Source organism: Heliangelus exortis, chromosome 8, assembly GCF_036169615.1.
Source record: "Heliangelus exortis chromosome 8, bHelExo1.hap1, whole genome shotgun sequence".
NCBI lineage: Eukaryota > Metazoa > Chordata > Aves > Apodiformes > Trochilidae > Heliangelus > Heliangelus exortis.
In genome coordinates, this window is record NC_092429.1 from 26,641,972 (window position 1) to 26,658,166 (window position 16,195).

Consider the following 16,195-nt stretch of genomic DNA (forward strand, 5'->3'; position numbering starts at 1 on the left):
ACTGTGCTGTCCCAGCTCTCAGGATGCAATTCCACTAAATCTCTTTGGTCACAGGGGCAGAGCCTTAACCAGGTGAAACTGGGGACAGATTCTGCCCTGGCATGTCCTGTGGGACCTGGTGGAAAATGGACAGCATGTCCAGCATGTGTTGAGGCACTAAGGAGCAGCTAGCATGCTGGGACAGTTGTGCTGTGCTTCAATTTGGGGTTATGCTTTAATTTGGGATGCTTATTCTTTCAGGCTATGTTGATCCCTACAGGAGACTTCTGTGTATGAGGTCTGGTGGATTTTAAGCTTCCCATTCCTTTTTCCTGGTGCAAATACCTGGAAGAAGAAGATGGGGGAAAAAAAAAATAAAAACCACAACCATAACTCACAGCCACCCAGAGAGATGGATCTTTGTCCAAGTATGTGAGCATCCAGGCTTCAGGCTACAGGGAACCTACAGTGGGATTCCTGAAAACAGGGGGCAAGCAAGGGAAATGGAGGGCAAGCAAACCTGGGGAGGTGTGACCAGGTGGATGAACTGCTCTGTCTGGTGGCTGAGCTTCAGGGAGAGGAGGACAAACTGAGGAAAGCAACCCGGGATCTGTGTCTGGTGCACACAAACTGTGTGAGCATTCCCAAGGTGGGTCCAGCATCTGTGTGGAAAGGGAAGCAGTGTCCTGAGGGACTGGAAGGGGGTTAATACATGATGCTATAGGAGGAAATATTTCTTTAACCTCTCCAATACCTTCATGGAATAGGTACAAGGCTCTGGGTACAGATGATGAAGCTCATGATACAGAAGAAGAGGAACCTTCTTTTTCAGTGGAAAAGGTCAGAATAACCAGCACCCCCCAACAAAACCTGCATCCAGACCAGTGCTGAGAAGAAATAATGGTGAGTTATGAGGACAAGGAAAGAAAAAGAGGGGGAAAAAGGGTGACTTTGGGCATTCCAGGTCCTCCTGTGCCCCATTGCACCTCAGGGCATCTCGGAAGGTGTCAGGGTCACTGTCACCTGCATCAGTACAGTATTGGATAAATATTTAAGTGCTGGGAAATGTTTGAATGTCTAAACAGATTTTTGTAGCTTTGGGGAAACACATTTTGCAGAGGAACATTTTGCATCCCAAAGACTCATTTTTTCTTTTTTTTTTTTTTTTTTTTTTTTTTTTTTTTTTTTTTTTTTTTTTTTAGTGTGCCTTTGCAGCAGCACATGGTGGTTCTGACCAGCTAGAAATGGCTGTGTGTTGTTGTTGCAGTGTCATCCCACTGGTTTTCCAGATAGGGAAAATGAACACACATGAACCATGGAAGGGTCACAGAGGTAGGAGAGGAGAAACCCTCATCTGCTGACTCCCCATCCCATGGGGGGGGAGTTCAGCCTTTCCCCCTTCAGGGCATCTCCTGCTGTGAAGTTGCATTGCTGTTTGTGTATGATATTCACAGAAAAAGACTTTAAGATAAAATGATGTGCTGCTTGGCCTGAAACATCTTGTAATTCTCTGTCTGGGAAGTGGGTGGGGATGCAGAGGGGGAAGGGGGGATTGTGAGACAACAAATTTGGGTCCGGAGAAAACAGTGTGGCTGTTTGTTACCATAATGACCAGAAAAGGAGTACATTGAGCAGTGATTGAGCTGCTGTGTTGTAGCAGCCACCAGGTGAAGAATTACAGACTGGGACCTTAAAAACCAACCTGTCCCAACCCTCCTGCATGGGCAGCGACAACTCCCACTACACCAGGATGTTCCAAGTCCCATCCAACCTGGCCTTGATGTGACTGAATGACTGTACCCCAGCTCAGGATGACTGTCTGGGGAACTTACCATTGTTTCTTGGCTGGCAGCATTGCCCGTTCCTCCTTTAAGTGGTTCAGATGCAATTCAATTGAATCCCTCATAGACCCATCCTGGCTTCTGATGAACTATGACACAGATGGGTCTGGCTCATTGCATGCAGCAAAAGCCACTTAATTAGAGCAGCAGCTCTATTTATTTGCTTTGAATCATCTTTATTAGCCATCACTTAAGCTTGCAATTAAGGGCAGAGTAGGGACTCTAAGAATGGTCCCATCCCACATCACTTGCCTTTCCTTGTGCTGCAGCTGCTGTCTGCTCAACAGCTTCAAGAGTCTCTCTTTCCTCCTGTACGGAAGGCACTGCTGCCACCTGCACCCCAAAAGTATGCTTTATTCCTGGAAAAGCAGCAGCAAATGGCAGTCTTTTTATGCTGGGACCTTTTTAATTGACTGAGGTAGAACATCTGATGCCCCAACTGTCACACAAACAGAGCATGAACAGCAGATATTGACTCCTGGAGGGATGTTGCTGAACATCTCTTTCAAAATATACCCAGGTGTTCACACCAGGTGAAAGGGAGCAGCAAAACCCTGGCAGAAACACAAAGGCAGGAGGGATTGAGACCTGAAGCTCATGTGGTAACTAAAGAAACACAGACTTCCTCAGGAGGGACTGCTGCTCAGAAATACAAAATTACACCATTTCTGTAGCTGTTGTTACTGTCATGTGGTGTTTTACCCTTGGATTCATTGGAGGCATTTCAGACTTGGTGATTCTTCTCAAGTGCCTGAGATGTTCTTATGGTTTATGCCTCTGTACCACTCCAATGTCCTGAATCTCCTCCTTGCAACCCTAAATCCTGGTTGTGCTTTCTTGGCAGAAGGACTGCTGTGACCAGCCCCACACAGCCAAGTTGCGCCACAAGGCAATTCTTGCACTGAGGCTTCAGGTTTTCCTTGTACAACTCAGCTCTGGCATTCCTACATTTCATTTTTAAATGCAGCCTGAGCCAGGACAAGCACGGGCATATAGCTTTACAGAACTCTGCATTTTTTAACAGGGACTGAGTCTACAACGTCTATACTGGTGTCCTATGTCACCCTGATGCCAAGTCCTGGACCCATGACCCACCCCAGCCATCAAACCTTATGGACCAGGCTCTGTTCCCAGTAGGTTCAAAGGTGACAGGCAGGGATGCACCTGCATCCCAGCATCTTTGTGGGATGGCTTTGAGAGCTGGCAGCTACAGTCATTTCTTCCTTGTGTTCCATAAGGGAATTCCTCCAAATGGCATCCAGTTCCTGTAAATCCAAGAGCAGATACTGATTGTGGTGCAAGGTAAAACTGTAAGGGCTGCTCACAGGACGGGAGATAGCTAAATGTTGTATTTGCCTGTAGCTGTTAGGAAACAGCTGTCTTGTGCTCCAGAGAAGTGTTTTTTTTCTTTATTCAAACATCTAAAGGAACAATAGGTTAGAGGATTGGGAGGGGAGAGGAGGAGAGTTCCTACATTTTGCTCCTCCTTCTGTCAGCATTTTACAGCTCTCTTGATCAGTTCTGCTTCAGTGGATGCTGCTCCAGTAATAAATACTGGGGACCCTGCAGCAGTATAAAAATAATGAAGTTCATCTCCAAGCTACACTGAAGGAGACCATTTGTGTCCTGGTACAGCCTTTGTTTGCAAACAACATCCTCTCTAGGTAACCACACAACCAAGCACAAATGCCTATTTATTTCCATCTGTCTCAATTCACAACAGAAAAGGAAGGGAACCCATCTGCTTGGGCAACACAGGGCAAAAATATAGCAGAGAGAAGCTGGAGAAACTAATAATACAGGCAGCCTAGAAAAAAAAAAAAAAAAAAAGAAGAAGCAGCCCATGTTCCTAGAGATGAAGATAAATCTAGTGATTAATCTTTTCTCAAAGTTCAAGCCCAGTCATCTAACTGGCAAGAAAAATAGGGACAAATAAATCATTCCCTCCTTGCTGGCCTCATTTTTTTGCTGAAAGATAAAACCCAAAACTTTTTGTCTGTACATGTACCCTGTTACTGACCCTGTGTCTATCCCACAGCTTCCCCTGAACTGACCCAACACCAACTCTCCTGTTGTCACCTCAAGGGGTCCAGTTTCATCATAAATAAAATGCCAATTCCAAAGGCTAAATTTTTAAATGCCAGTCCTGTGGTCCCAGAAGATCATCCAGTCCAGGAAGAAAAAGCTGGCACGTTTGTCAGAGTCTTGCCTTTTCTTGTTAGAGTCAGTTGGAGCATTTTACAGATCTGTTCTGACGGTTGCTGGGGGCTGGATATTTTGTGTTAAAGTGGAGACAGAAGCCGACAGGCAGCTGCTATTAAAAAGGGGGGATGGGGCTGGGATTTTTTTGTAGGATTTTTTGTTTGTTTGTTTGTCTGTGGTGGGGTTTTTTCGTGGGGGTTTGGGGCTTTTTTGGGGGTTTTTTTGGGGTTTTTTTTTGTTTGTGGTTTATTTGGTTTGGGGTTTGTTTTTGTTTGGTTTTGTGGGGTTTTTTTGTTTGTTTGTGGGTGGGTTTTTTTGGTTGGTTGGTTGGGTTTTTTTGTTTGTTTTTTTTTTTTTAAAGGAGTAATTTGGACTTTAAAGCCAGCTAACTGCTTTTGACAAGCTGGAGGATTTCTTGTGTCTGGATATTCCTGAGCTGCAAGGCAAGGGGGACATGCTGCCAGAAAGGGTTTGAGCATCTTCAGCAAACAGAGAGGGAACCCTACCTTCTTTAAGGGCCCTGCATCAGCTTGTGAGCTCCTTTGCTCAGCCTCCAGGTACCCCAGCTAGATCACATCCAGCCATTCCTGGAGCTGAGTGTCCAATCCTCACAGCTCAGAGAAGATGCTCAAAATCATAACTTTGCATTCCAGCAGCAAATGGAAAGTTTCTCCTCCTCCCCAAGTCCCATGGAAGGGAAAAAATCATCAGTGCTGCATGTGCCTTAACTTCTGCTTTTCATAAACGGGATGGGATGAACACAGATTTCACCATAAAAGCATCCCACTGGCAGGATAAGCTGCTCTCATCTCAGGCTTCTCCCTTAGTTTCTTTTGCATAGTTTTGTTCAGAGAGAGTATTTCTCAGAAATCAAAAATTGGTTGATTTGGTGTATGGAGGAAAAAGAAACTAAATGTCTCCCACACAGAAAAATCCTGGAAGAGCTCAAAGGTCACTCCTCTTTCCCAAAATGTCCACAGAGTCATCAGGGCTTATGTTAGGACCATGTTCCCCCAAGACAGACTTGTGTTTCCTTCCTGTAGGAGCAACTTTTAAGGGTGATGTTTCAGGAAGGATGCACATTTCTGCCTGGTTTGTGCCACAGGGAGGAGCAACCCTTTGTTGCATTTGAATGGACTTGAATTATCAAGTGCATATGAAAATTAGACCTGAGCTGAGTAAACAAATATTGATCTGCCCAGCTCCAGGTCACTGCTGAGAACAGTATTTTGAGGCAGCTTATTGAAGGGGAAGGATCCCATCAGATGGTACAAAACCAGGACAAAATTCAGTCCTATTCCAAGAGGTTTGCAACCTTATACAGTAATAGTGTCTGAGAATACTGATTTCATTTGGGTGACAAAAATTGGTGTCTCTGAGCAGCTTCTCCTTTCCTAGCTGTGTATCAGAAAACAATAGTTGTTTTGGAACCACACAGGGTGATAAGCAGATTGGGATGGGAGAGGAACAGCCTTTTTTTAGGGAAAAGCAGGGCAGTGGGGTAGAATTCCTTGAGATGCTGACTGCTGACCTCCAGCCTGTCATCATTCAGGAGATGAGTGCTCATTCTGTACAGCAGCTTCCACTGAAGAGCGTGCTGCCTGGTGATTTTCCAGGTACTTGGCTGCTTGACTTGAGGGTTTTTTTAACATGCTGAATGAGATGTGATGTTCTCTCAGTGCTGCAGTGCAAGGGGCAGAGCAGATTTTCCCCACCCTGGGGAATTAAGTAGGAAATGCCACCTTCCCAAGCAGTCTCTGACCCTCCAATGTCTCTGCAGGGTCAAAGCTTATTTGTTAACACCTTGTAGAGAAAAGCCAGGGTCAGACGGCCTCTTCTCAATGGTCTGAATTTTCCCTTGGAGGAAAATTCTGGATATTGAGGTTGGCTCATTCAGCCCAGTGAGGTTGGCTCACTGCAAGCCTGATCCCTGACCAAAAAACTTCTCCAGGATAACTGAGTGAATTGCTGTTATTTTCCCAGTCAGATGAGTTTTCCTCATTTTCTTTCCACCAGGATGGAAGGGCAGGAGCCACCCTGCATATTGAGGACCATTGTCACGAGCCCAGCAGACAGCAAGCTGTCTGAGCAGTGTCGAGCAGACAAGTTCTCCCAAGTCCCCATTTTTAGGGGTGGTTTCTGTTTCACATCACAGCAGGCTGGCCTTGACCTGACAGAGTGGGACATGGCAGCCTGAAAGAGGATGTTGAGTGAAGAAACAGCTGAGAGCTACAACCATCCTGGTGTGTGTATAAATAGACACAGAGCTATTAATCCTGATGAAGCAACACCAGATGATTCCCCCAAATCCCTCTTCTAAGTTATAGTTCGGTTACAGCAGCAAAATATTTTAAACCTACTGATGTTAGTAAGTCAAAGAAAATGCTGGAGGAGAAAAATTGGGGTTGGGGGTGCCAGGGTAGCCACCCAGCAATGCTTCAGGGATGGATTTGGCACAGGGTGGGTGCAAGTTGGAGGAGCCACTTGCTGCTTTTGTTCTATTTTTTTTGTTTGTTTTGTTTCCTATCTCAGTATTAGTGGCCTGAGTTTAAAGCCCATGCTGGGGCCACTTCTGTGAGGTAGAAATTCAGTGTCAGCATATTTATCCTGGAGGAAGTTGGCATGAGATGAAGGAGGAACACAGCAGCAGATAAAACTGGTCCTGAGCTCTTCAATATTAAACTTTCCCCAGCGCTGGGGTTTTAAAAATCAGTTTGCACCTTATCTGACATCCTGGTTGAAAGTTTTAGCACAGAGATTTCAATGATAAATCCCAGGGGCAGGGAAAGCAGAAAAGTCTCTCTGAAGGTCTCAGGGCTCAAGCTGACCTCAGTCCACCAGCCTAAATCAGCAAACTGGGGCCATGATGGACTTTACTGGGACTGCACCAGGCTGGAGGGAACAAAATGAGGAGTTGGTCCTGTATCAGGCCAGGAGACAGCTCTGATCCCAAAGACTCCATCCTCAGGGAATCACCAGGAGGATGTAAGAATGGCCAGGCTGGCTCAGAACCTTGGGCAATAACCAGAGCCTGCCTGTGGCCAGCTGCAGATGCTTAAATAGGAAGGGATGTTGGAAGATGGAGCACATAAAGTGATCTTTCCTCTGGCATTCCCTCACAGCTCCTCAGCATCAGCAGTTGAGAGACTTCCTGAGCTGGAGGTTGTATGAATTTTGTCTAATTTTGCCTATTATTTTTTTAAAATTCATTTATACTTTTGGCTTCCATGACATCCTGTGGCAATAAGTTCCACAATGTAATTATGTGTCGTGTGAAAAAGTACTTCCTTTTGTCTGCTTTAGACCTGGCTCCTGAACATTTCTCTCTGTTGCTCTTGAACAATGAAAGGAACAGGGAAAATAATTCCAGGTCCACACCAGACCTCTCTGACAGTTTTGGACTTCTCTGCCTTCACTTGCCCCAAGGTTTCTTTCTCCCAAACTGGGGTGTCTTCATTTTTCTGGTCTTTCCTCCTCATACAGTATCTACCCCATCACTTCCACTGTCCTTACCACCCTCTTCCATGTCTCTTATTATTATATTATTGCCTTTCTTTGAGGTATGATCACTGAAGTGAGACTTGCTCAGTCCTCAAGATGCAAATCTCTTCTGGAAGAACATCAGCTCAAAAGCTTTATTTTCTCAAGTCAGACCCACGTAGTTCAGTTTCTTCTACAAGATACAGAGTATTTGGCTTAATGGAAATGCAAGTGCAGGTCTCTTGGAACACTGTGATTTAACCTATTCTGAGTAAACCATCAGCCCTAATTTAACTAGAACCTGTGGATTAATGTGATGAGTAGACCAACTAATGGGTTGTTCTACGTGAAGGGAATTTCATGCACATGTTTGTATAACTGATTAATTATGCCTGCAAAAATCCTGTGTGCTGGCAGACAAGACACCCCCCCCCATAGCCCAAGCCAGAACAGATGAGCTCTTGAGCACAAAACTTGGGTGCCTCTGATTTCCAGGACCTCTTTTTAAATAAAATGTTTATTTTTGCTACTGTCATGTCTGCAAAACCAGCCTTCCTATTTTAGCATCCGTGCTCTTTATTATTGTTTATATTGCACCAAACACCACAAGTAAAGGAAGGGGAATGGATTTTGGTTTCTGCTAGCATGTGGGTTGCAGAAACCTCACTATCCAGTTGTTCTGGCCTTTGCTTGATCATGCTTGCAGGTACAACCAGTCCTCACTTGACAGGAAAACAGTTGCTGGTGTCTTGCACTGCTCCTGTTGAATTGTCACTCCAGGATTGTGCTGCAAGTGTTTAAAATGTCACTTTTTAAAAAAATTTCATTTTTTAAAATCCCTTTTGGCAGGAGCTCATCAGCCACATCTTTCCCTTGCAATATGTCAGCCCTTCTTTTTCTCAATACAGCTTCCTCCCTTTTTTCCTCTACAGCTGCTGGTGCAAACTCCCTGAGGCTGCAGCAGGTAAAGGACCCCATTTTCTGTGAAAAATGGAGAAGTTTCTGTGAGGCTGATGGCAAGAAGGGGACTGCATGGAGAGCAGGAGGGGAAGAGCTTGAAGGGTTTATTGGATGGTGGCCACTGAATTGAAAGTTTGGAGACGATGTACATTGTTGTATTATCAGCAGTGGTGGGAATGAGCAGGAGTAGAGAGTAGGAGGGAAAAATTGGTTTTCCTGCTGCTTTATGGTATTATTATGGCAATTTATACAGATGTCTGTCCTGAAAGAAGTCTGCATGCCCTCAGCTCCTGGTCCTTTGGAAACCACAATGCAGATGTTTTGGGGTGGGATGAGCCAGGAGAGGTTACTGGGTGTCCCAGCTGTGCAGAATTGCCCAGTGCGTGTCACAGTGGTGGAGGGACAAACCCTCACCAGATTTCAGCAGGTTTAACTCATCTAGGTTATAGGGGTAATTTAAAAATCCTTATTTCCCTGAGAACTGAGGCTGACACCATCAAGCCCACAGAATCTCTCTTTTCCCCTGATCCTTACCTTTTCCAACCTCAGGAAGCACTGAACTCACTTGTCTGATTCAAAAGAAAAGCAAAGAGGGACAAAAGGCCAGGAGCTAATTAAATACCTGCAGGAATAATGAAAATTGGCAGCAAGGTAAAGCAGGGTGATCCTCTGAGCCTCCCCCCTGAAGGTGTCACCCCTCTGCTAGAGGCACCAACCTGCAGGAAACTGGGATACCCCAGTACTGCCAATCATGAAACAAATGAATGTTTTGAAGGATCATTCTCAAACTCAGCTAGGAAATTGCAGCAAAGCAAGGATTCACACCATACAATGGAAAAAATGGAACCCAAACACAGCCCAAACAGTGCTCCCAAGTAGGTGGAGGATGACCCAACTGTAGGGCAAGATTCAGGTCAAGCTCTCAGTCAAGCATGAGGCAGAAACACACAGGAAATATGGCTTCATCAATTAATCACAGGGCTGGCAGGACTTGTTTTCTTCTCCACTAAAAGAGTTAATACATCTTCCATCATAGACACACCTATACTCCAATCCAGTTGGATCTGGAGGGCACTGTTTGTTGTCATTTTGCAAGTCCTCAGCTCCCAAGACAAACCTCTGGGAGCATCTGAGACAAACCTTCAGAGTCAGTCAGCTGATTCCAAGCTCCACAGCTAAGAGTTATGGCCCTGTCAGAGGGAATTTACTGCCCTCCAGCAGAGCTGCAGTAACTTGCTGTGAGAATCACCTTATTTCTGTGCAAAATAAAACAAGGTGATGTTGAGCATGGTTAGAAAGTGAAGGAGCTGTTTAAAGCATCTTTAGGGCAGTATAAATGTTATGGTCTGTGGGAATTCAACAGGTATTTCAATAAATAAAATCTTTAGGACTTTAATGCGAACACAGAAGTTGTGTACAGAGATGAGCCCTTAAAGACAGTTCGTGCTCAGCTTCAGCTCTCAGTGGTAAATGAGGAGATGGCTGATTTGCTAAATCCTCCATGCACCATGGCAATAATCTCCAAATCTAAATGGTTGGGTGAATTTATTCCATTCCTATTGATCATAGAGAAGCATGAACTCAGACCATGGAGATCACAAGGAAGGAATCCAAAGCAAGCTTAACTCCCATGTCCACTCCCCATAGAAATTCCATTTACAAAAGTGCTGTAATTTAAAAGACATTTTAGAGACATTTGAGATGCACACTATATTCACAGATATTTTATTCTGGATTTTTAAAGATGCACTTTAAGCAATGGGAACCTCACCAAAACAAAAACAAACCCAAACAAAATACAAAATTAAAAGGTGTTATACTCAGGTAGATGAATAGATAGGCATTCAGAAGAAAGTAACCTGCAAAGTTCTTTAAATCAAGGCAATTGTCCTCCTTTCTCTCCAGCACATCTCCCTCCCGTGTACCTGAAACAGGCTCCGAGTGCATGAATGATTTATCAGGCTGGATCAGCTCTGCTCTGCAGTGAGACGTGAACAAAGGGAAGGAACCCGGGAACCCCCATCTCACACTTTTTGAGAAAAAAAAAACAAACCATCATCTTCACATCCCTGACACATTCTTAGCAGACTGCAGAAGAACGCTCTGTGAGATGCCGGTGGCCACACATCCCAGCAGATTCCCGCAGGGTTTTTCCTTTTTTTTTTACTCTTTTTAGATGCCACCAAGCCACAAACCCGGCTTTCAGCCGCCTTCCTCCCCGATGGGGCCGGGATAGCTCCTTCCTGGGGGATCGCGACGAGAAGCCCCGGTTCCGGCCAGCGTAGTAGCGAAGCTCCGTGACCCGGCTTTTCCCAGGAGCTATCCCGGGATAAAGCAGGAGGGAAGGCCCAGGACCTCCCTCCATCTCTCACCGCCCTTCTCCCTCAGGGCAGGGGCGGGGAGTTGTGGGGGGGTGGATGAAGGCAGGGGGTCTCGGCTCGCTGCCTCGGCGGGCGATTCCTCTGGTCTATCCGAGCTCCGCCGTCCACCGCCCGTCGCCCTCGGCTCGCCACTGCTCAGCCCTGCCCGGCCGCGATGCCGCCGGCACTGAGGGAGCGGCGGGGCCGCCGGCACCGGGCCCTGGAGCGGGCGGACAGCGGCCACCGCCTCCTCCCGCGCTGACGCAGGGGGCGGGGGGCGGCGACGCGAGGGGAGGGGAAGGATGGAGCCGCGCCGAGCCGCGCACTGAGGCGAGGCGCGGCCGGCGGCGCCTCGTCCCTCTCCACCCACCCCCCTACCTACCTCAGCATGGAGGTGCCCCCCGCGGCGGCGGGAGAGTCGACGGCCTGGGCAGCGGAGGCGTTCGGGGAAACGGAGCTGGGCTTGGAGGAGCTGGAGGCAGCGGCGGGCGGCTCGCTGGACCGCGTCCTGCTGGATTCGGTCTGCCAGCAGCAGGGCTGGGTCCGCGTCTACGGTAAGGGGGTACCCGTGGGGGGGGGGACCGGCTGCTGTATTAGGTTGGAAGCGGGAGAGAAAACTTCTCGGCCTTAACTTTTCCATTCTTCTCGTTCCCTGAGTCTCTTTACCAATTTTTTTTGTTTTTTTTTCCTCTCTCCCCACCGGGGGTGTCCCGGTAGCCGGCCCGGTGGGAGCTGTGGCGGTGCGAGCGGGCGGGGAGCCGAATCCCAACCTTTTGTTTGGCCGGGAGTCAAGTACGGAGTGCGGGTGCATGCAGCGCCGGCTCTCATTAGTATTAATGAGGTTCAGAAGGCATGGGAGGTGCTGAGACAGTGGGTCCCGCCGGCCCAGGCTCAGTGTGGTGTGTTAAATTGGCGCCTTTATTTTTTATAAAAGGGGTATTAAAATCTTTAGCAGCCTCGAACCGTCGCTGTTTCCCCTCCTTTTTCTCAAACTCTCCGTGGTATGTAACCTTTTAAAATCATCTTGATTTATATGGCCGGGGTCTGGTTTGTTTAGGCTCTCCGCTGAAATGCAGTCAGGCTTAATCTCTCGATCAGCACCTAAACAGTCGAAATTCTGTTTTATCTTTGCCTTGTCTTTCCCTCTGTTTGTGTGGGTAATCTGAACACTAATTGCTCCCATGTTTCAGAGTGAAGATCGCTGCAGACCCTCCCGTGTTTTCCCTCCTGTACCCTATCTGATGGTCCATCCTTGCAAAGGCAGCAGCTGGGAGCTTTTCTTGTGCAATTACTGCTTTACCATTGCCTAAGATTATGTAGAACCTTTAAAACCACTCTCACGAGTACTTCTACTACATCTCGATTGGTACTTTTTTACATCAGATCCTGTCACGCTGGTGGCCATCCCTGCCTTCATTCTCTTCCTGCTGTGAATCCCAAAGAGATCCTCCAGGTTTTCACTGGTCTGTAAAACTAGAAGCAGACGATCTCTGCTACCTGTATCACTGGTTGCATTATACTTGAAACACAAAGATGACAAATTATCTACAAGAACTATGCTGAATTTCCTGGCTGATATCAGTTAATTATTGAGCGTTAGCCTCTTGCACATATCAAATGAGGAGGATCAGGCTGCAGGTTTTCTGGAGGGCATGGTCTGTTCAAAGACCTTTGTGTTTATTTTGGAAGCTTGAAAAGCTGGTGCAGTGGGATGGGGTTGTCTGTCTGCTTTTTGTCTGGTGCATCAATGAGCAAAGTTATCCTCAGTGCAATTAGCTGTAATAGAAGTTTGGGATTTTAGCAGTTTCTACTGTGTCTAGCTTGCTGCTTCTTGCATGGATCTCTTTTGTTACTCTCAGCCTAATGCTGACAGTATGAAATGCAGCCTTCTAAAACAAAGTAAAATCTCTCTGCTGTTGTCAAGGGGAACTCGGAAGCAAGCAGATTGCCTTCAGATTGTTTGTTTAGAATACTTTCCAAAGGTAAAATGAGAAAATACTTAAGGAGAGGATGTCTGGCACCAGCCTATCTGATTGTTACCCAAGGTTGTATCTTGTATGAGTGGAAGCAGGAATGTGGTTTCAAAATTAGCCACAGCAAAAAAACATTGTTTGTTGATAAAGTCACATCATATGTTGTGATGTGTTTGTAGTCTGACACTAACGTGTAGATAAATGGGGAAAAAAGCCCTGTGACAGAGCAGCTAGCTCACAGGCTATAAAAATCAGCACAGACTCCAAGCATGTAAAAATACATCTTGTAGCCCAAGGAGAATAACTAATTATTCCTAGTCTGTGTGTAAAAACAACTCATTATCTCTCTCCCTCATAAAGAATCCGATGTGGTAGTGTCTCCCTTCCTTCCCTATGAAACTGCAATTGGATTAGGTAGTATTTGTTTATTTCTTCCTGCTTGCTAGCTTATATTTCTTGGATTAACACATCTGGAGAAGTTTGCAGACAGTGAACCCAGCTGAAACTGCCATGGTTGTGCACAACTAAAAATGGGTTACAAACCTATGAGTGACAAGTGTTATTTATAGGATTAAAAGTAAAGCCTTGCACAGTAGTTTGAGGAATCACACCAACACAGAGAAAGAAAACAGGAGCAGAAAGCTTAGCCTTATTGTCTGTATTGTCTGATAAACAATGAGAACACTAACACTGATTATTTCCCTGTGAATGGCTGGGGGACAGAAGGAATATCTAACACAGAAAAAGTGGAGAAGCATTTTCTGTCATGGAAAGAAAATGTTGTATCATTTATTCTCTATGAGTCTTCATGAGCACTGGGGAGTGTTCCAAGTAAAAGGTGGCGGAAAAGTGACTCAAATAGTGGAAACACTTAAAAGAATTCAGCAGCTGCTTAAAAGACAACTGTTTATTTCTGTGCATCTCTGGTCTGTGCAGTGGTGCCATCCTCTTCGTCTCTATCTAAGGAGGTAATTACTGGCATGAGAGCATCAGGTCTGGCTGCAGAGCTTGTAAAAACTTCATCTGTAAGCACAAGAGAAAAGAATCTAGAAGTGAAGCACCATCATTACTGGTCTCTGTGGCTGGCCAGCAGTATGATAGTGATGTGAATACAGTAGGACTTTTCAATGTGTAGGATGTGATTTCAGTGTGACACTGAGGTCTCGTATGACTTCACTATGAGATCTAAATCACAGTCTGTCTATTTTTGTATTTCCTGCCTTAGTTGCAGTAGTTAAAGTGCAGCTTTTTTCATGTGTTTTGGAGGTCTGGCAGCTTCTGGTTAAGTCAATTAGCAAGGCTATTATCAAACCTTGGAAATACAGTTTCCAAAGGATAGAGTTTATAATGTAAGCATTTTCCTCTAACCTGATGTTTGAATAGTGAACAGGAGCAGCAAATTTGCTTGTTGGAGTGATGGACTTAATTGCTCGTGAAACACAAATCATGTGAGGGTTGTTAAATGTTTTCAAGAATTAGTTTTGATACAACTGGTGTTTCTGTAAAATATGTATCAGCATGTGTTCTGGGTGATGGTTTCCTTTCAGCCTTGTAGCATGTGTGTAATGGGTAAGAGGAAAGAGATTGTCTTGCCTGGATTAATGTTTTGATTATTTTTTTCCCTCTGCAAAAGGGATAAGTAACTCTTGAAAGCATCTACTAGTGTTTCAAGGTATTTTTCTCTCCTCTTTGAAACAGATTTGGGGGGAAGGAGAAAAGGGAATGACAGAATTGACAGCATTCTGTGAAAACAGAGCAATTACATTGCCTGGTGTGGCTGACTAAACATTCATGGATTTTGTTGCAATGAATCATAAAACTACCATAGCTGCATTATTGTTAAATGTTGCATATCATAGGGACAGAATTGGATTTTGCTTGACTTACAGAATGTATCTAAACAGGTTTTAAAATTCTGTAACAGCAGTTGCCAAATGAGGTTCAAGTGTGCCTGTCCTAAGCTCACTGCAAAGGCTCTTGTGCAAAAATGATTAATTTCAAAATAGGAGCTGCTGAAGTACATATGAAATAGCATTGGGAAAAAGCTGTTCTTTATTGAATGTTCATCCTGTGAACATTGGCATTGCTGCTCTGGAGCCTTATTTGGAGGAGGAAATGTCTTTCTTTTCTAGCAGTAGTGCTAGAAGATTACAGTAGCTTTACAAACTCTTCCACAGCTTGGACATGGGCGTTTTCATCACCTTGACCCCTGATCCTGCAAGCAGCCTGGAGGTGTTCCTCACTGCCAGAATAAAACTCTGCACCCTCCTGCACTTGGCAGAAAGAGAAGGCTCTTCTTGGAGGGCTTGAAGGGCTCCATGCTCTTTCGTGGGTATTGATCTACAGATGGAGCCCTGCTGTCTCTGACTCCAGAAAAAGCCCCAGACCCCATGGAATCAGACACAAATATCTCCTGGCTGCCTCAGACCTGAGTTCCAGGCTTTTAAGCATTGGCCCTCAGAAAATAAGTCATTGCTCAGAACTGAAGCCACTGTAATGCACATAGTGTTATGAGGAGATTTGAAAACAAAGCTGTGTCTCAGGGGCTGAACAGCCACATCTTTTAATCATGTGAGATTCAGTCCAAACCTCCAATTTCTGCAGGTACCCATTCCAGTTTACCTTATTCAACTCTTATGTCAATGATTCCAACAACTGTTCTCAGAGTTTTCTTGTTCTTGACAGCCTGCCTTGCCATGGCTTTGCAGGTAACTTGCTAACTACCCTTTCCCTCCCTCCCCCCTTCTCTTTTTTCCTTCTTCTCTTCTTCTGTTGCTTGCAGTTGTACCTAAAAATGCAGAGATTGTCCATCTCCAAACCATCTCACACTGGATGAGCACCAACAGGCTTTGGTAGTGAACAGCATCTTCTCACTGTCAGCAAATCCTCTCCTTCCAAACCGGCTCTTGCTGCCAGCCAGCTTTTTCCAAAATAACGATGTGAGGATGGTGAGGATGAGCCACAACCCTTCCAGGGGGTACTGACCTCTCTCCCTGGGGTCTAACCAACCCCTTGGACCTCCACCCAAACCCAGGGTGATCCCACCAGATGGCGGCATCTTCATTGCAGTGGTGCAGGAGCTGCGGAAGGACTCCTGAGGTTTCCCAAACAGGCTGGAGGACAGTCCTGTCCACTTCTGAACCTTATCACTCATCTCCAGCAGCTCAATTAAAAACTAATCTGGAGATTGCATAACAAGAGCTAGACAGGAAGGGTGTATTTAATAAAAAGAACAAAAAACCCACAAACCCCTCGTACAAGTTGAAGTGATGAAGCAATATGAGAGTTGAGGGATGTTTGTTATGGCTGTGATTCCTTGCAGGAGATCTTTGCTGTTATGAAGGACTTAAGGTAAGCTGAAAATGGGGATGAGACCCTGGGAAAGCTGGAAGGGAGCTGA

General features: G+C 45.6%; 1 protein-coding gene across 3 annotated transcripts in view; it reads left to right on the forward strand.

Annotated features, from left to right (window-relative positions):
• The first annotated feature begins 10,910 nt into the window (after window positions 1-10,910).
• RASAL2 (RAS protein activator like 2) overlaps window positions 10,911-16,195 on the forward strand; it is a 176,191-nt gene continuing 170,906 nt past the window's right edge. The window contains exon 1 of one of the 3 annotated variants that reach the window (XM_071751156.1): window positions 10,911-11,376. In XM_071751156.1, the coding sequence (XP_071607257.1) occupies window positions 11,211-11,376 (166 nt within the window). In that variant the 5' untranslated portion in view covers window positions 10,911-11,210. Of the gene's footprint in view, window positions 11,377-16,127; window positions 16,147-16,195 lie in introns of those variants that run through there. The other 2 variants (XM_071751157.1, XM_071751161.1) reach the window with 2 other exon arrangements.